The 20,024-nt window shown below is 48.8% G+C and overlaps 1 protein-coding gene across 12 annotated transcripts in view; it reads left to right on the forward strand.

Moving 5' to 3' along the window:
- Window positions 1-1,149: 1,149 nt before the first annotated feature.
- The window catches only part of TNRC6A (trinucleotide repeat containing adaptor 6A), a 41,072-nt gene continuing 22,197 nt past the window's right edge, over window positions 1,150-20,024 (forward strand). For 7 of the 12 annotated variants that reach the window (XM_064390724.1, XM_064390729.1, XM_064390732.1 and 4 more), the window contains exons 1-6: window positions 1,151-1,320; window positions 1,977-2,024; window positions 4,259-4,294; window positions 9,767-9,857; window positions 11,299-11,320; window positions 17,993-18,325. In XM_064390724.1, coding sequence (XP_064246794.1) covers window positions 1,316-1,320; window positions 1,977-2,024; window positions 4,259-4,294; window positions 9,767-9,857; window positions 11,299-11,320; window positions 17,993-18,325 — 535 coding nt within the window. In that variant the 5' untranslated portion in view covers window positions 1,151-1,315. Of the gene's footprint in view, window positions 1,321-1,947; window positions 2,025-4,258; window positions 4,295-9,766; window positions 9,858-11,298; window positions 11,321-17,992; window positions 18,326-20,024 lie in introns of those variants that run through there. The other 5 variants (XM_064390725.1, XM_064390727.1, XM_064390728.1 and 2 more) reach the window with 5 other exon arrangements.

Raw genomic sequence — 20,024 nt, forward strand, 5'->3', positions numbered from 1 at the left:
GGGAACAACCGTGTTCTGCTTGATGAGACAGTGCCTGCAATCCCTGTGTGTGACCGGGATAAATAAACACTGCACCGCTGTGTGGGTCTCATCTCTCCCCAGCCAGGAGGGTGTACTGAGGGGAGGCTCATCCCCTCCACCGTGCTGCAGAGGGAGGAATGAGGACATGGCCTCAAGCTGAGACACGGGAGGCTCAGATTAGACATGAGAAATTGTTTTTTCACGTTTCAGGCGGTCAGGCTTTGGAAGGGGCTGCACAGGGAGGTGGTGGAGTCCCCATCCCTGGCAGTGTTTGAGAGCATCTGATCCAGCAGTGGTGATGTCGTTTTGGGGTGTAGGGGTTACGCTGGCAGTGCTGCTGGAAGGCTGGACTGGATGGCCATAAAGGTCTCTTCCAGCCTTGACCACAGACTGACAGAGTCTCCTGAGCTGGGAGCGATCCACAGGACCATGCAGCCAGCTCCGGGCTGTGCACGGACACCCCGCGATCCCACCGGCATCCCTGCAGCGCTGGCCAAAGGCTCCCGGAGCTGCGGGGAGCCGGGGCTGTGCCGCTCCCCCGGGGAGCCCGGCAGTGCCAGCACCTCCGGGGCAGAGCCTCTCCTGATCTCCAGCCTGAGCCTCCCTGGCACACCCAAGGGATGATTCCGTGGCTCCGAGACCCGGACGGGACCCGGCCCGAGGCTCCCGAGCCCCCAGCCCCGAGGAGCGGCCCGGGACGGGCTGGGGGTCCCGCTCCCTGCATGCCGGGGAGCCCGGCTCCCGTTCCCCCGTGCCGGTCCCTCTACCCCATTCCCCCGTTCCCAGTCCCGCTCCGCCCGTCCCGGTCCCGGTCCCTCTCCCCTGTTCCCAGCCCTGCTCCCCCCGTCCCGGCCCCGCTCCCCCCGTCCCGTTCCCGGTCCCGCTCCCCCCCCGGTCCCGCTCCCCCGTTCCCAGCCCCGCTCCCCTCGTACCGGTCCCGCTCCCCCGTTGCCGGCCCCGCTCCCCCCGTCCCGGTCCCTCTCCCTCGTTTCCCCGGTCCCGCTCCCCCGTTCCCGTTCCCGGTCCCGCTCCCCCGCTCCCCCGTTCCCCCACTCCCCCGTTCCCCCGCTCCCGGCCCCGCTCCCCCCGCCGGCGCCCCGGAAGCGCGGCCGGGGCGGGTTCGCTTCCTGCGCGCGGGGCGGGCGGGCGGCGGCGGCAGGAAATGGCGGCGGAGCTGCGGCTGCAGCTGCCGGGCCCTCCCGCTCCGCAGCGCCGGGCTCAGCCCGCCTAGAGCCGCCGGCCGCGCCGGGCCCGCGCCGCAGCCTCCGGGACGGACTCCGAGCACTTTACATACATGAGGTACCGGGGCGGGCGGGCGGCGCCGCGCCGGGCCGGGCGGGGAAGGGCCGGGCGGCGGGCAGCGCCGCGGAGCCGCGGCCGGCGGGCTCGGGCTGCCCCGGCAGCGCCGCCGGCCCGGGGCCGCCCCGAGGGGCCGCGGCCTCCGCCCGCAGCGCCGTGCCCCGCTCCCCCGCCCCGGGCCGGGCCGTGCCCTCCGCGGCTCGGAGCGCGCTCCGCGGGGCCGGCAGCGCCCGGGGCCGCCGGTGCGGAGCGGCGCGGAGCGTCCCGGGGCCGCGTCCAGCCGCGCTCGAAGCGCGCCGGCGGCCGAAGTGATGCAGCAGAATCGTTTTCCTTGAAGTCCTTGAGGCGGTGGAGTGCGGGAGGGCGCGGGGTGGGTGTGGGGCTCCGGGCTGGCGGGGCGGCAGGTGCGGGGACACGGGTGCTGCGGGGACACGGGTGCTGCGGGGACACGGGTGCTGCGGGGACACGGGTGCTGCGGGGACACTCCGGCCCGTGTTGCCCGCTCCCCTCGGCCGCCCTGGGGCCGCTGGTCCCGGCCATCCGTGATCCCTCTGACCGACCCCGCCTGGAGCTCCCTGTGCATCCTGACCCGCGCCGGTTTTATTTTCCTGCTGCATTGCTGTTGACATGGAAACCAATACCACTTTCTGTTGCAGAGAATTGGAAGCTAAAGCTACCAAAGAAGTCGAAAGAAAACTAAGCAGGTAAGAGACTCATTTAAATTCCCTCCCACAATTTGGATGGAAAGGTGGCCTAGGGCTAGGAGTAGTTGTGGGCTTTATCAGGAGCTTTAATCTCTTGTTAATTGCAAGGATAAAAAAAAAAAACTCTGAATTTGAAAACGTTCTCTGTTGCATAGGCAAATGCCTGCAAGTTTAGTTAATTCTGTAGACTAAACACCTTTTTAGCTGGTTTTTTTTGTTTGTTTGTTTAACAACTTCAGATGTTTAATACAGTTTCTTTAACAGGGGAGGTTTTTGAAGAGAAAAATAACTTTTCTGCACTAAGTTGTAGAGCGTAACAATAACTGAAAAATGAGTGAAGGGTTTGGGGTTCTTTTACACACTTCAGACAAATATTGTTTGCAGGCAAGACAGTTGTGGCGAGAACTGGAACAAACTGTGTGTTGCCGTGTATCCACTGGCTGTGCCTCCAGCCATGAAGTTAGCCGGTTAATTTCCTGTTTGCTGTAGTTTTAGAATGAGAACTTAACAGAATGGGCTGGGGAGTGAACTCCTTAGCTCGGGAGTTCAGAGTCACGTTGAAGGAAGGTGTATCACTTTTGTGTTTAAGTAGGTGTTTCTTCTGCACCGTTTGGTTTTGGTCAGGTGACTTTCTCACAAGTATCTGCTCTATGGGTTACGTTCTCTGTTTCCAACTTCTGTCCTACTTCCTTTTTGGGTTCTTTTTCAGTTAGATCTTTAAAGGCCTTTTGCTAGTGATCTGTTACAGGGATTTCCACTGGGGCCATTTGAGATGTGCCCAAACCCTGAGTATAGCTGAGACTCTCAGGTTTTGAGATGTGCCCAAGCCCTGAGTACAGCTGATAGACTCAGCTTTGGTGCTCTGCTTTCTTCCTCCTTTCCTGTGCCCGAGCAGTCTCCAGCTTCCAGGGTGAGCTGTGGTTGGACTGTGAAAACTGAGCACTGCTTTGCTTCCCCCTGCTCTCAGTGCATGTCTTCCTTTTGTTTTTTTGGTAATACACTTAGGAGTGAATGATTTTTCCCACATTGTTGTTGAAATACAGGGAATAACTGGGAACCTGAGATACCTTTGGCACGTTGCTGTTAACCCGTCAGTGTCCAGGGACTCGCTGCAGTTGCTGTGCCAGAAGTGATTTCAGAACTGTGTTATTCAGAGTGACAGAGTGCTGAGTTCAGAGCACTACTTGGTGCCAGTCGTAGTAAGTCAGGAGATCTTCACATTTTTATGACCTTAGCAGAGATCTCGTCGTGCTGGCAGGCAGTGCCGAGAGTGAGAGGAAGTGAAATAAAATTCCAGCACTCCCAAAATTCGGTGCTTGGAGAGTAAATTCTGCTGTGGAACGGGTCCCCATGTCTCTGACACAGAGGAGTATGTTTTACTCATTTAAAAGATTCAGAACTGGTTTGAAGTTCACATTAATGCCCTGGCTGGTTTATGTTTAGCCAGGGAGCTCTCGTTGTGTGAGCACACAGCTGATAAACCGTGGCATGCCTGCGCTGGATAGACCTGATTAATTGTTTTACTGGGGTAGAGCTCAGCAGATAGCCCTCGTTCTTCCTCCAATGTCATTATTTACAGGCTTATTAAATTTGCAGTGACCTAGTCGAACTGTAAAAGAGCAAATACCCTTTCCTGGAAGGTACACAGACCTGTGCTAGAGTTTATGTTAATCTCAGATTTCACAGTAGACTGTGAACTCCACGGGATGTTGGCTTTGTTTTGTGTGTATGTTCTGAAGTCACTTTTGGAGTTTATGCTTATAAATTAATGGGTGGCAAATACACTTTTTAATCTTACTGGGAATACTGGCCTAGACTGTGGGTTTGTGATAGGAAAAGTATTGCAGCTTTCAGTGCAGCTTGCTTATCCCATTGGGGTGATTGCTGTTTTACACTCAGGGTTAGCATTTGGCTTGTCTGGCCTTTTGGACAAGAATCCTCATTTGGTCTGTGTTCTCTCTAAAATTCATACATGCCTGGTGCTGTGCAAATATTCCTGGTCTCAAAAATAAGCCGAGTGCATGACTTGCAACAGTGATTGACATAAATCCATCCACACTCTGTTGTGGCATCATGTCACAAATTAAATGTCACCTGATCAGCCACAACAAGAGCTGTCTGCTGCTAGCTGGGGAAATCTAAGAGTTAAATTTGGTTAAAATCAGGACTGCTAAAAGTCACCATTTAGTTCTTCTGATTTAAGCAATAACTTTTCAATTCTGTTTGGTAAACAGGGCTTTCCTGCCTCATTTATGTGGAACTGAGAGAAGGTAAATATCTGAAATACGTTGACAATCATGTTCCCAAACGCAGGGCTTTGCTGTTGCTTCACAAGCATGCAAACCATAGGGCAGAGTCTCCATTGCTTCCATTCACCTGTGGTTCTGCCACCTTGGTTGCAGACTGGCCATGTTTTGGGAGAGCAAGCTTCTCACCTCTAGCTTTCATCCATGTGCTCTGTGAAGTTATTACCGTACAATTGATTTTTATGCTTTCATGTAATAATAACTGCCATATTTCTGTGATATTTTTCTTATCTGCTGCAGGGAAAACATAGAGCTGGCCCAGTGATAGAGACATATAAACCAGGGAGAAATGTAGTTGTTTCTGTTGATGTGTAAGCATTTGATTTTCTGTTGGGCTTCTGGGGGTGGGTCTTTTTCCTGATAAACTTTTTATGGAGAGATGGCTGCTGTGAAATGGGAAGAGTTCATTGCAGAGAAAACACTCTGTTCATGTTTTCAGGATCTCTGCAGACACTTGGGTAGAATGACACCCCCCTTTCTCCTGCACAGACACTTTTGGGGCTGTGCAGGGCTGCCATGGGGGTCCCTTTGGTGTGTCGGGGTCGCAGCAGCCCCTGTGCAGGCAGTGCTGCCTCTGCAGCAGCAGCACTGCAGCAGCCTGGAGCAGTGCTGCTGCTGGGCTGAGCAGCTGATTATGGAGGAGCAGTTTACTGTGCCTTCCTGAGTCATTTGTCACAGGAAGATAGGGATTGTTTATGGCTGCTGCTGGACTCCCGTGTAGTTGGATGATAAACTTCTTGGGAAAGAGATCTGTCCTTCGTCTGCTTGTGCAGCAAGGAACATCTTGGGTGAAACTCGAGGGCAGAGCCAACACAAATATTCCAGAATTCCGGTCCATTGGTAGTGCTTGCATTTGGGAGCATCCTTCTGATTCTGTATTAGGGCAGTGGGGAAGCTGAGGGGATTCCAGGTGATGGGCAGAGCCAGACGTGGCAGGTAGAATTCTGTCCCTTCACTTTTAGGGTGGAAGTTTAAAGACCTGAGGTATTTAAAAGCAAAAAAGAAAGTAGCTGATACACATTTTCTAATTAATTATTCATTGAAGTATTTTTTTCCAGTTTTTAGCTTGGCAGCACCTCTCCTCTCTGTTAATAGCTGGGAAGAACACACACACACACGTCTGGAAATGAGTGGGTTTGTTTTGTTCTCACTGCCCGAGGCTCTCAGTGCTCCCAGGAACACGCTGGGTGGGTTCAGGTGCCAGAGCCTTTCCATCTGAGGCACTGGCAGGGTTTGTTGGGATTATTTTGTTAACTTCAAAGTACTCGTGTCTGTTTCGTGAACTCCGAGTGCTCCTTTGGTGTAGTGTGCTGTTTTGTGGATGGCGTTGATGAAGAAATCCCATTTTAATCAAAATATACATTTTATAGTTGGTTTATGTAGAATGCTGGTGAGTAGGAAGTCTAGCTGTTGGTTTTACAGAACCTGAGAAATCACGTTCGGTGGCAATTTTATGTAATTGTGTCTTTTCAAAAAATTGAAAGATGAGGGAGCTGGTAGGTCAGAATACAGAAGATTTCTCAGTCTCAGCAACATTTGAAAGTCTGTGTAGAAGATCAGCTGTAGGTTGAACACGTGGTGCTGCCTTTGCAGAATTGTTAAAGACCTTTCAATCCCTGATACTTACCTGTAGCTCCCTGGCAGTCTTCCACCTGTAGCACTGCAAGTTAATTTATAACTAGAAGAAGAGCAAATAGTAGAAAGGATTTTTTATTTTAATTAATATGTCCATCACTGGAAATTTTATGTTGGTTTCAGAAGCTGCTGTGTATAATCACTTCTAATTCTTCCTTGTGTGCTTGCTCCATACCTCTGTTCATCCCTCCAGTGATGGGAGCTCACGATTCTTGCAACCATCATTTCCTCAGTGTGGTGATAGAATTTAGATTTTATTGTGGCAAAACATGTTGCACTTTGATAAATTGTAACAGCAAAGATAGCAAAGCTGCACAAACATTAATTACTGCATCCTCAGCCTGTCTGCCCGGGGAAATATGGGTGAACTTGATTTTGCTCTTCTGCAACATAAGAATAAAGGTTAACCATGTCTGTTTCAGCCCAGGTATTTTTGCAATGCTAAGCTGGAGCTTTAGAAATTAAAGATTTAATAGTACCTTTTTTTTCAAGAAGTAAAGTAATAAGTGAAGCATGTTTTGATACAAATATTACCTGAAATGTTTGCAGTTAGAGCATGACAGCTTTTTCCACTTCAGAAGCCAAATAACAAATCAGGCCATACAAAAATAAAATGCCTTGTGCTGTCTTGATAACCTGTCTTAGGAGACTAAGAAGTTGGTTTTGTTTCTTTGGGGTTTTTTTAATAGCTTAATTGAGGAAAGCATTTTAGTAGTTTGTTGGTTTTTTCCCCCCTGTATACAAAGAAGGATTGTGCTGGGGTACACAATTGGAACAAAAATTTTCTGTTAAATAAATAACGGTAAATATTTATCTGACCCTCGGTCTGCTTAAATTTATGCAGATAACAGCAGCGTCTCCTTGCCCGTCTTCAGGGCCATTAAATGTGCAGTCTCTCCTGAGATCAAGATCCATTTTCATTTTGCCTCACTTGAAAATAAAGCACCTTTCAAGTTAAGCTGTTGAAACCGGAGGCCTTTGTTCTGTCTCCGATGTGGATTTCCTATTGCCGGGGTGTTTTATTTTCACTTGATCTAAATTGAAAAATATGGTTTGCATTTCTGCTGAGGCCATTTAACCTTGAGCGAGCTAATCCCGCCGCACAGGAGGGAAGGACGTTGGTGTGGGTGTGCTCTGGTGCAGGCTGGATGTGCTGGGGAATCGGGTCCTGTCTGTGTGCTCCCCTTCTGCCCGGCCAGCAGACAGAGCAGCGTGCTGCTGCGGGCACTGTGGCCATGCCAGCTCGCTGGATCCAGGCTGCCAGGTGCGGGGGAAAGCCCAGCAGAGGATCCTGCTCATTTTCTGGCTGTGTGCTGTTCCCACGAGCGCGGATTCCTGCGGCGGCTCCCGAGGAGCTGCTGCTGCTGTCCCCAGGAGCAGGGAGCTGTGAGTCCCGGTGATGGATGGGCAGTGCCACCTTCCCTGCTGTTCCTCGAGGAGCAGCCTCAGAAATGCAGCTTGTTGAGTGTTCCAGCAGAGCCTGGAGCCAGAGGCACCAATCCCATCACTTCCCTGCGTTTGTGTGCTGGGAAGAATAAAGGAGACTCGTGCTTCCAGCTGTCAGAAATGGAAACTCAGGTGTCCTGCATAGACTGAGGAGGCAAATGTGAATTTTTGTCCCAGGTTTCAGTTTGTGTTTGAGGATGGTGAATAGGCCTGTCTTACTTGAAGGGTTAAGTTTTTAGGGAAGGGCAGGGACAGGAGGGGCTTTGCTGTTGCTGCTTAGTTGTACCACTTGGGTTAGTTTTGCTCTGAGATTTGATATTATAATGGTTATTAATACTCTTAAAAACTTATAATGAACTATAGGTGGATGGTTTTTATCTAGGGAATACCTAGAGTTGTGATCCTAATCATAGTGGGGGGGTTTATGTCTCCTAAGTTTGCTTTGTAATCTAAAATCTGTTTGTCTTGAAAAGATAAAAATTGAATTGACACAGCGTCAGAATTTAGGAGTTCTGTTGTTCCTATGTGACAAAACCCCAGTGATGCTGTGGTAGAATATTCCAGAGATATTGGTATGTTAGTTGTTAGCATCTGTATTCCCAAAGTGAAATGTAATTGTGTTGATTTAACTGTAGCAGGATTGATGAGGGGTTTTTTTTTCCTGTGAAAATACTAGTTTGCATTCTGCTTGCTGTTGAATGTGCTACAGCTTTCTTCTAAAAGCAGAATGATTTTTCAGTTAATGCAGTTTTGGCATGTGACAGACTGAAGTTTGTTATACAAACACGTGCTGGTGGCTGCTGAGGTTGTTCCAGGTGCTGTAGGTCAGCGGGCCAGCCCAGCACTGAGTTCCCAAAGCAGGGGCTCTGCTCTGAGTGGAAGGAGCTGTGCCTGAGCTGGGGTCCCTGGGAGCCCTTTCCTCTGTGCTGCTTCCACGCCTGGTGCTGTTCTCCAGTTCAGATTGCCTGTTAAAATTTGGACTGTCCCAGATGAAGCCCAGCTGAGGGTCAGTATCTGCAGCATCCCTGTGGCTGCTCAGGGTGTGACAGCCAGGGGCACAACTGACTGAAGTGTCACCTTTGTAATGCACAGATGTCCCTGCAGGTTAATCATTGCCTCCGATTTGCACAGGGACCAGGGATTGCTCTGATGGAACTGGCCAGCTGGAATTGTTGCTGTAGTGAGGTGTCTGACCCCTTAGTTGTCCATGAAATCATTTTTGAGACCTAATTGTAAATGCAAGATTGCTTTTGCAGTGAGACTGTCCTCGGTGGATTGTGCAGGCAGCTGATGGAGCTGTGATAAAATGCAAAATAGCCACATTGTGTTTGATGGCTTGTGATTCCTCTGGCAGTGAGCAGGGGCTCTCAGAAATAACACTCCTGGCTAATTATTTTGCAAACCTTAGCACATCAGAAGCTCTTCTTTAAAAGAAGTAACTGGTGCTTGCTTTCTGTTATTAGAAAATCTTAAAAGCCAGAATTTGGTCAGTGGAAGCTGATGCCTGCACTGCCTTGAAAGGGACTAGAGCTGAGTTAAAAGTAGAATTAACTGGTTGTTTATATATCTAGAAAAGTAATGAAAGTTTTAGTACCTGTGGACTATCTTGTGGTTTAATACATTCAGTTTGCACTGCTCTGACAGGCTGTCTAAAACTGGAGGTTTATGGGTGCTTTGGGGCTAAAACAGAGCCAGCTCAGTGTGTCCAGGCAGATGTAAACTGTGTAGTCACTGCTCCACGCTGACACTGTCAGTTCTTTTTCTCCAGAGAGCTTTGGGGGTGCGTTGTGAAGCAGCACAAGCTGGGCAGTGCTGCTCCTGCTCAGGTTTGAGCAGAATGCTGGGTGTGAATGTCGTTAGTCACCAGTCCAGGTTTTGGTTTCCCTTTTGGTGGTTGCAGTTTCGTTTCTGGCTGAGGGAGCTCTGGCTGTGCCCGCTGTGCCCACGCTGGGCTGGTTCCTGGCAGAGAACTCTGGAGCAGGGCAGGGGCACAGGGCTGTGTGGCTTGGGCTCCGTGGCACTCCAGGCTGCCATGTGCCAGAGCTCAGTCACAGCAGTTCAGGAGAGATTAAATAACATCTGAATTTGCTGGCTTTTCAACCAAATTTAAGTCTAAGTCTTGATTGTAAGCTTTGGAAGAGAGAACTCCTTACGTGTAGCTTGGCACCACATCTGCACTTGAAGTCCTGTCACTGGTGGCTTGCCCTGACAGTGACAGTCCCTGTAGAAACAGGATCCAATTAGAGGCAAAATTCCCCAGGTCCTTTATGTCACTGTGAAATAATTGTTCTAAAATGAATCTAAGTGTGTACAGATTGTATTTTGGGAGAGTTAATTACAAACTGTGTGGTTCAGGGATTTAGTGCAAGAAGAGGAAGAACAGTTGATGGAAGAAAGGAAAAAGAGAAAAGAAGACAAAAAGAAGAAGGAAGCTGCTCAAAAAAAGGTATGTGGAGCACTGAGAATAAACCCCTGTGCTTGGAGCTGACTTGTTTCATCACTAGTAAAAACTAGTGTTTTCTTATTAAAGTAATGGTTTAAATTTAGCTGTACTGTCAGTTACTTAGAGTAACTGACATACTGAACACTGTAATTGACTCGGTGTAGTTTCTTAGAAAGCTAAATTTTCATCTGGGATGACCCTTCTTTTTCCTGATGGTCAGCTGAGGCAGTCTCAGGTGTGAAGCACCTCAGTGTTGGTGTATTTACAAGTAGAATAAAAGTGCCATTTTAAGGCAGTGGCTTTCAGCTGCATCCTTATTTTAATATATCTTCTTATTGTTCAGTATGGAAACATGCCATGAGAGAATTTATGGTAGGGAATAAAAATTTCATAAAAAAGAAAATATTGACAGCAAAGATGTTTAGGAGTGGAAACGTCACAGAAATGCTTGTAAATCCTTCAGAGCCCCTGTTTACTGACAAGATCCTCATCATGGCCATTGATTCTAAGTATTGACCCTGATCTTGAGAGGAGCTGGGAGATGCAGTTTTTGGACATGTCCATTTCAGAGGAGCAGAGTGAGCCTGCTCAGCAGTTCTGGTTGCACTGCCTGGTGCTGCTGTGGCTCCAGGAGCAGGCTGGTTTGGTTTACAGCACAGCCTTGGAGCAAAACCTCCCAGGCCGTGGTGGAGTCTGCAGGAGCCCAGCCTGAACTCGTTCAGTGTTCTCTTGGGCACCAGCACCGTGGCACAGAGGGCAGCCAGGAGCCCTGGCTGTGCCCCTTGCTCTCCAGGATCTCTTCAGGTGCTGTAGGTCACCAGAAACAGCAAAAAGGTTCTGAAAAGTTCTGAGTTCTCCTTCTCCATCCATGGGCCAGTGCCAGGCTGAGGAGCTGGGTCACAGCTGGGCAGGGCAGAGCACAAACTCCAGAGGAAGCTCTGGAGTGTGCACAGGCAGTTTTATCCTGTGATAAACTTTTATTCAAATGGATCTCTCATTTGGCCACATTGCAGGTGTAACCCAGTGAATCTTGCAAATGAAAGACTTGAAGCTTTGGCGTTTGCTCACTTACTCTTTTCCATTTCCAGGTCACTCCCCCTTCCCTGCCCTGTTCTGCAATACAAGTGGCAGCAGCTCTTTGCTTCCAGGCACAGTTTTTAACTCACTTAAAACATCTCAATTTGCAAGTTTAATTTGGTCTGTTTCATGTAGTTATCTTTCAAATTAATTTTGTCTTCTATAACATTTAAACAGCTTTTTAAACATAAGGAATAATAGGGCTGGGTTGGTTAGAGAGAGGCTTCTGAAGTAGATAATTAAATAACTTGAAACCATTTAAAAAGAGGAAAGTCAAAAGCTAATGTTGCTTTATGAAGTGGTATATGTACATGTGGTTTCTCTCTTATCTGCACAAATCACTGACACTTCTTTTTTCTTGTTCTAGGCCATTGAACAAAAAATCAAAGGTAAGTTACTTTACAGTCAGTTCTACTCTGTGTATTATTTCTGGGGTTTTAAATATGTTGAATCAAATGTTTCACCTGAAATCTCCTCCCAAAATGACAGATGGGACCCTTGAGACTTCAGCTGCACTTTTTCAAAGTGACCACAAAAGTCTAGAAGAGTAACAGCAAGGGGTTTATCCAGGGATTGGAGTGCTGCTCTTCCTGCTTTCCATTCTTATTTACTTACAGAGCAGCAGGCATTGGCATAATACCTGCAGTTCCTTCTCTCTCTTGCTTTTTCCCTTCCCCTTTTTTGCTTCATTTGAAAAGTGAACCAGCACTTCAGAAAGCTGTGTATGGAATGGATCTGTTTGAGGCTTAATTTACAAATATTCTAAGTGCAGCTGGGATTGGGAACACGTGATGGGCAAGTAATTAACGTGTCCAGTTTTAACTGCTGCCTGTGGAGGGCTCACCCTGCAGAGTGACCCAAAAGCTGTCATTGCAGTGCTCGTGGCAGGTGGGAGCACTGTGGTGTTCTGGGTGGCTTTGTATGGATCTCCATCCCAGCCACCTTCCAAAAAGGGAAAAAAGGTGCTTTTCACTTTCTCTTGAGTTGTAGCTCCTCGGCTGTTCTTTGGGAAGTGCACAGTAGCTGCTGAGGTGACCATGGGGAGTGCTTGCTGAAGCCCTGTTTTTACTGGGAACACTGGTTTAATTTAACACTCCCTGGGCCACTGGCAGTGGTGGAAGCTGCTGTGTGTGTCCCACCATCCTCTGAGCTGCACCTGGCTGAGCAGGGATCCCACCCTGTGGCCACTGAAACCCACTGGGAGCTCCAGGTTTGTCTTTGGGCACAGGACAGCAATTTAAAATAAAATAAATTAAATAAAATTGCTGGAAGACTGTTACAGTTAATAAATATTCTTCATTGGTTTTTTAGCATGCCCTTTTTGAAGCAGTGCATGGCATTGTGTTTGAATACAGGCTAAGGGTTGGTTTTCTTCTGTACACTCCTGCCACAAGGCTTCCAGGATAACAGATCAGATTTAAAGAACTATAAAAATGGCTTTATTCTGAAGTGATAAAACATGTCTGACAAGACAGTGAAGAAGGAAAGGGGTGGAATACTTTGCTGTATGATAATGAGCACTTGGTGTGCCCATTTGACCCGTGTGCTTGGGCTGCACTGGCACCACATCAGGGCCAAGGCTGCACGAGCAAATGGCTAAAAATAGCATGAACCAGGAGGGCAGGAATTCTGCCTGGGAGGCTGCCCGGTGGGAATGTTCACGTGGAATGAAAATGTCTTTCTTCTGAAGGACAGAGTAATTAAACTTTTTTTATTATTATTTTTTTCTGCTTTGAGGCTTAGCATATACTGACAGAAGTGTTAAGTTCCAACTTAATTATGTTATTATTTAAAGAGTATTTTATAAAGTTCAGCAGGAATTTAGAGTTGTCAGAGAAATATAAACTGGCAGTGCTGTAGAAGAAAAGGCATCATGAGATGCAGATACACAACTTTTTGCTACAGTTTCTATAGGAACAAAATCCAAAGCTTGTGTTGCACATGGCTCTTGCCTTGTTTCACCAGTTTTGCCTCCTTGTGTTCAGGATGCAAATTAATGTTTCATTAGTTTCCAAGTTTCCATCACGTTAATGTCTTAAATAATTCATTCTGTGCATGAGCTGAAGATAAAATACAAGAGTATAGGATCTCTAAATAATTCAGAATTATGTGCCTCTTTCAGAAAAGAAGCTGGTTAAGTGCTGGGGGTAGGAAGGGAGGGTATTCCTTGGTTTTAAGTGTAGTTTGGACAGCTCCAGACTGTTGTTTTAGCCAAGGAAGAAATTGCTGTTGTACCAGCTGAAGCAGCTCCCAGTGTTCATGTAAAATGACAAGAACCTTCCAAGGAAGTTCGTGGAGCTGGGAGTTCTTCTGTTCAGGACTGGGAATTAAAGGAGTGAGAAAGATGGTAACAACTCTGGTACCAGCAGCATTTTAATACCATAATACTGCAGGTAAAAAGGCAAGTGTGGCATTCCTGCAGGTTTCAGGGGTTCTGACCTGCCTGGTGTGATCCACCTGGTGTTACTAGAGGAGGGAAGAGAGGCTGGGCTAGTTCGAGGCTATTAGTTAGTTGCTAAGTGGAAAGTTTATCTGTTTGTGCAGCAGCTGGCACATCATGTGCCTCCCCAGTTCTTTTGTACCAGGTACTCTAGGATAAAACAAGTATAACTTGAGTTCCTGTTTGTTGAAAGTACTGTAGAATTGTCAGTTGTGGTGTTCTCTCTAGCATGGCAGAATATGTCCTTCTGCTGTGTTTGGAGTCAGAGCTGTCAGACAGGTCAGTCCCTCATCCCGAATTTCCCAGAGCAGGCAGCCCAGCTCCCCGGGCAGTGCTGCTGAGCCTGAATGAAGGAAAGGCTGTTCAGGAGCAGCTTGGGCTGGGCTCACAGACAGACAAGTCAGTCCCTTATCCCAAATTTCCCAGAGCAGAGCCCTGCAGGCAGCCCAGCTCCCCGGGCAGTGCTGCTGAGCCTGAATGAAGGAAAGGTTGTTCAGGAGCAGCTTGGGCTGGGCTCTGCGTGTGCTCCAGGGTGGGAGCTCGGTGGGGCTGAGGTGCCCTTGGCTCACAGCTGGATGTGTCCGTGGGCAGGAATGGATGAGCAGTGCCCAGCGCTGGCTCTGGCACTGGGGGCTCAGCAGCACCAGGGGCTGGCACAGCCCGGCTGTGGCTGCAGCCCAGAAAGTGCCACTTTCATTGCAGAGCAAACTGAATTGCCCACTGAAACGGAAAGTGCTCTAAAAATAGCTGGGTGTGGAATTGAAATCTTTGACTCATATTTCCCACCTTGGAAACTTCTTATGCTTGTTCTTCTCGGCGAGGCGGAATGGCCTGGCTGCACAAACCCTGCTGGGTTTTGTCAGGGTTTTCGCCTGCCTGACCGTGCTTTTCCTGATTGGAAAAGCTCTCCTGCTAGCTGTGAAATCTTGGGGGTGCCTGGAGGAATGCAGGGGATGGGCCTGTGGCCGCCAGCCCCGCGGGAAGGGCGCGCTCACCTCCGTGCGGATCTGCAGGGGTTAAAGCCTTGGCAAACACGAGATATTTTCCAGAGCAGCTCCGAGCTCACAGCTGCGGCCATTTTTCCACCACGAAAATTCTAGCACTACATCTTAGGTGTGTCAGCCTGGAAGGCAGCCTCGCTCGGCTTGCCCTTGGGCGCTGCAGCCCTGCCAGCCATGCATGCCGCGCAGGGCGAGCTGCGCCGGGCGTTTTCGGGGGACAGCTCCGGCAGCAGCAGCTCCAGCAGCAGCAGCTCCAGCAGCAGCAGCTCCAGCAGCAGCAGCAGCTCCCGGGGGGAGCAGCGCTTCCCTGCCAGCCTGGCGCTGCTCTTTGTGCGGGTCAGCGGCGCAGCTGATCGCTCCGCGCTGCTTGCGCGCGAGGCAGGAGCTGTTTTCCATCTGCATTAAAGTTACTCAAGCAGCTGCCATTTTTTTATTGGAGGGGGAGTGCGAGTCCCTGGGCCCCTGCTCCAGGAGGAGTTGGCAGGCAGCTCCTGGAGCAGTAAAATGACACCATGCTTCTCCTCCATTTTCTAATGAAATCTGCAGAGTGGGAAAGCAACACAAGTTGGAAGCGTCTTTCTTTGGAATCTCTCTGTAAACTGTAACTCCACCATCCCCTGCTCTGAGGGTGTGCAGCAGGTTTGTTCTTTATGAAAATCTGTCATTTTTAATACTAGTTTCTGTAAACTTGCTGTTGCTAGTCAATTAACTGTGGTAAACTGTAAGTCTGTTAATACTATCGTTCTGCCTTAATGCAATTCAAAATAAAATGCTGGTGTATAGAACAAACTTTTATTAACAAGCAACTAGTCTAGAGCAAATTAAAATATTAAGGTAATGATTTAGGGGTGCTGGAATTCATAGTAGCCATATTGGAATATTAATGTGTTATTTAGCCTTCTGAGAAGTTCTGGAGCAGAAAATGTTGGACAGGGGGAGTTTTATAGCTTAAAACTTACTCTGTGGTTCTGAGGGAAGCCAAGGCAAGGGAATTCTGTTGCACTTTGGATAATTTCAGTTGAAAATTAGCATATAATTGTGGGCTGTGTATATTCTGTAGCCTAACCCTGGGACCTGGCAAATGTGTTATACAATTTGCTGCTGTCGTAGTAGATAGAATTGCCGTGTTTGCTAAGGAAACAAATGCTTAGAATATGTGTGAAATATAATATTCCTGAGCTGTTAGAGAAGTGCTGGTGGTGCTGTGCCTTAGGGCTGGCTGGGCAGCAGTACCTTGTTTATTTGTTGCACTCCTTGATAGTCAGAAGTGATTTGAGTCCTGCAGGTCTGTTGGGGTCTGTTCTAACACACTTGGTGTTAAAGCAGCTTTAATTAGGGAAGTGAAGTGTCGGGGTGCCCTGGGCGTGCTGCTGGCAGCTCTGTCTGGGTGCCCGGGGGATGTCAGGTGGAATGGTTTCCCTTTCCCCGAGCAGCAGTGTGCAGGAGGGGAAGTGGCAGGGAAGAGGTGGCTCAGTGGCCGTGCTGCGGGGTGCTGGGTGCATCAAAGTCTCCTCGAGCCGGGGTGTTTGTGTTTTCTGCTCAGGGTGGCAGTGGGAGGAAAGGAGCTGGAGGAGCGTGTGTGTCCCTGCCTGGGGCCTGGCCAGGGCTGCTCTGGGGCTGCAGGAGGGGTGCTGTGTGCCCTGGCAGCTCAGCTCAGCTCAGCTCAGCTGGACTGTGCTCCAGGCTCTGAAGGGTCATCCTTGGAGTCAGCCGGGGCAGGGGCACAGGGGGAGCACCAGGAGCTGTGCTTTGGGCACTGCTCACACAGGTCCTGGAGTGTGAGCAAATGTGCTCTAATTTCAGGGCTTGTTGCAGTACCTGGACCGCAGAAAAGTGCAAAGTCCTTCTGCATGCAATTGTCAACAAATTCTCAGCAATTTGCTTAAATAGCACCCCCCTTCAGGGCTTAGTCACTCTCAGTTACTTTATTTATAATGCAAGACATTTTAGAAGCACCAAATGAAATTGATTTGTTGAATATTATTTCCTACTTGTGAAGTTCAGTTTTGAACCAAAAGTCAGAAACACAATTTTTGTCTCATCCTGTGCATCAAAATATTTTGCAAGGAATCAGTTGCCTTCCCTTAATATTGGGGACAGCTTAAACTGGGGAATCTGAATTTATCAACTTCCCGGTTTATCTAATAGCCTTTCAATCCTTTCTGTTCCCTGTGCTCTGTACAATAAATTGAGTTGTGTCCTGGCCCTTTCTCTCCTGTCAGCTGTGAGCTGGGTCCCTGCTGTGCCCCACAGGGAGCTGGGGGCCCTGGGAGGGGCAGCTGAAGTTGGGTGTCCTCACCCTGAGACTTCTGCCCGCCCATTTGTCAAACAAGGAATCTCCAAAGTTTTTCTTTTCTGCTTCCCTTAAGCAGCCAAAATGCAATATTCCATTAAAACACAGCTCACATGCTGATTCTTCAGTGGCTTCTTATTCTAAAGGCTTCTATTTCGTGTTTTTCAGAATATGTAAAGTAGAAATAAACAGAGATTATATCATAAGTAGCACTGACAACATTGAAATTGATTCCTTAAACAAAAGCTCGAGTTTGTTGTTATTTTTTGTTGTATTCCCATGACTCAGTTCCTGAAAGTGAATGATAAAATGGTCTTTAAGCATATTTAAATGGTTTTAAAAGCCCCTGAAAACTACATTCTCAGTCATGTAGTAGCATTATTTCTGGTGCTGAGGGAGGTCATGGTCGAGTATTGAGGTATCTTGGGAAGCTGCACAATAAATATTGACACTTAATGCATATCTCACCCAGGAGTTTGAGGAGTGCATTAACATACCAATAGAGTGAGGAGGGCCAGAGCTGAGCTGCGGCTGGAGGGGTGGCAGTGGCAGCAGGGTGCTCAGGGTGCCCTGCTGGGTGCCTGCCCTGCCCGCAGCTGCCTGCTGGGCTCTGGCCATGTCTGGGTTTGGTGTCCCTGTGCCCGTGGTGTGACCTTCCCCTCGCCCTGGCACTGGCACCATCTGGAGCTGCACTTGCACGTTTGGCATTTCCCAGTGCCAGCACTGTCCTGCCAGGCTGGGTCCCCGAGCTGGCAGCCCCTCCTGCACCCGAGGCCATGGATAGCTGAAAACTGTCCCTCTGCATGCTGGGCTCCTGAGCAGCGTGTCCCGTGGGTCCTGTTTGCCCCTTGTTCTTTTTGGGCCAGGCTAGAGCAGCTTTCTATATGTAATACTTATATATAACTTAATACTTAAGTTATACTTTCTATATGTAATACTTAAATGGGAAACTTAATTTTTCAATACTTATTTTCTAAGAAAAGGTTCAATGCTGAAATAAACTGTGTAGTGCTGATTTTTCGGTAAAAGCTGTAGAAAGCTGGTTAGCAGCATCCTGTAACTGAGATAACTTGGTTAGGAGTGATAGCAAGGCATATTCCTGCTCCCAGGGCTGTGCCATGACAGTGTGTCACTGAGGGATAACAGAGCTTTTCTTCAGGGGTGAGTTACAGCTTGAACCAGAAGAAATGCTGCTGTTATTACCTCATAAAAAAATAAAATATAAAAAATAAACACCTCAATAATACTGACTTAGTCTTCAATTTTTGAGGTTGCTGTTCACATGAATAACTTTGTCCCACTTTCTCTTTCCTGGGGGTGGGGGCAGTGCCAGAACAAACCAAGACCAGTGTAAGCCAGCCCCAGCCTGTCACCTCCAGCGGCACTTCCACAGGAACCAGCACTCCTAATAATGCCAAGCGGGCCGCAGCCAGCAGCCAGCAGCAGCCCTCGCCTCGGTACCCTCCCCGGGAAGTACCACCGCGGTTCCGACACCAGGAACAGAAGCAGCTTCTGAAGCGCGGGCAGCAGCTCCCGGCCCTCGCCGCCAGCCTGGGACCTGCCCCCAAGGTGCTGAACGGCCCGCCAGCAGGCAGCTCTGGCACCCACAACCAGCCCCTGGCCAACGGAGAAGTGCCCAGCAGCAGCAAAAAACAGCCAGGTGAGGGCAGCTGCCTTCTTTTCCTTGAGCTGAAGGCGACTCGCTTAAATTCAGATGTCAGGGGAGTGTTTCAGCCAACATTACTGGAACTTGCACTGTAAGCTGTAGCATGAGATCCTTTCCTGTGTCAGAGCTTGACAGTGAGTGTTGCAGGGTGCTTTTGCCTCTCTGGGCAGGTTGCACTCTGCAGCTTCAGCCCCTGGCTGAGCCCCTGGCTGGCTCTGGGCAGCAGTGAGTGGCAGACACGGCAGGGTTGGAGCAGGTGGTGGCTGCAGTGTGACCTCTGCTGTGCTGCACATTCCCAGTCTGTGTCCTCAGCATTATCCCAGCAGGGCCGTGGTACAGAACACCTCTGTTGTGTCCAGTTTTGGTAGACACATCCCAGAAAGAAAGGTCTTTAGCCACATCCCAGACATGGGCTGATCCCTCAGCCTGGGCAGCAGGGGAGGGGGCATGCTGCCCCACTCAGCTGAGAGCCCACCTGCAGAGCTGGGCCAGCCCAGGGAGGGCATGGAGCTGCTGGACCAGCCCAGGGAGACACCAGAGGGATGGAGCAGCTCTGCTGGGAGGGAAGGCTGGGGCAGTTGGGATTGTTCAGCCTGGAGAAGATCAAGGCTGACCTAATTTTGGCCTTCCAGTACCTGAAGGGAGCCTACAGGAAGGATGGAGAGAGACTGCAAGGGATGGAGGGACGGGACACAGGGAATGGCTCCCACTGCCAGAGGGCAGGGAGGGATGGGATATTGGGAAGGAATTCCTCCCTGTGAGGGTGGGCAGGCCCTGGCACAGGGTGCCCAGAGCAGCTGTGGCTGCCCCTGGATCCCTGGCAGTGCCCAAGGCCAGGCTGGACACTGGGGCTGGAGCCCCCTGGGACAGTGGGAGGTGTCCCTGCCATGGCAGTGGGACTGAGTGGTCTTCAAAGCTCCTTCCAGCACATTTCTTTATGTGATTAACAGCATCTTGAGACTTGGCTTTCATTTTTAGCTTCATACCTAGAGATCCAGCCAGGGTACAGCTTGTTCAGGATATCAGAATTGTCTTTTATTGTCAGGTCAGAATTTTTCTCAATTTTTTCACCTGAAGCTTGGTTGTATTACAGAATGGATCCACTTTTACCTTTACGGCTATTTAAGTTCAATCATCTTTTGTTATTTTGGTTTCTTATGCATTTTTTCAAATAGCCTTTTAAGTCAGGTGAACTTGCCTGTTCATGTGGAGGATGTGTGTTCAGTGACTGCACTAACGTGCAGTTCAGTTAGTTACAGGACATTAGTGTAATTTATTTTTGTCTGGAAAAAAGTCACTTTCTGTGAGGGATCTAGCTTCTCAAAGGGATTTGGTATTAAAGCATGCTAATGCTTAATACTTTCTTATTTTTATACCTCTGTTTATATTTTGATGTGCACGTAGCAGTGATGATGTAACTTTTCCCCACAAATAGTTCTTCTGTGACTTTACTGAATTCCCAATGTTTCTCAAAATTAGTGTTTTATAGACTATAAAGGATGTGACTCTCAACCCCTTTAGCAAAAAAGAAAAGAAAAAAATAATAAAACCCTGAAAATAGCCTTGATATTTCAAGTTTGAGTTAAACTTTGGGCTCTTCTGATTGCTGCATCTTGAAGAAGCAGGATGAAAGTAAACAAAGCACTGGAAGCAGTTTATCCATGAGTCCTTGAGGAATGTTTCCCATATTATT

Source organism: Passer domesticus, chromosome 15, assembly GCF_036417665.1.
Source record: "Passer domesticus isolate bPasDom1 chromosome 15, bPasDom1.hap1, whole genome shotgun sequence".
Lineage (NCBI taxonomy): Eukaryota > Metazoa > Chordata > Aves > Passeriformes > Passeridae > Passer > Passer domesticus.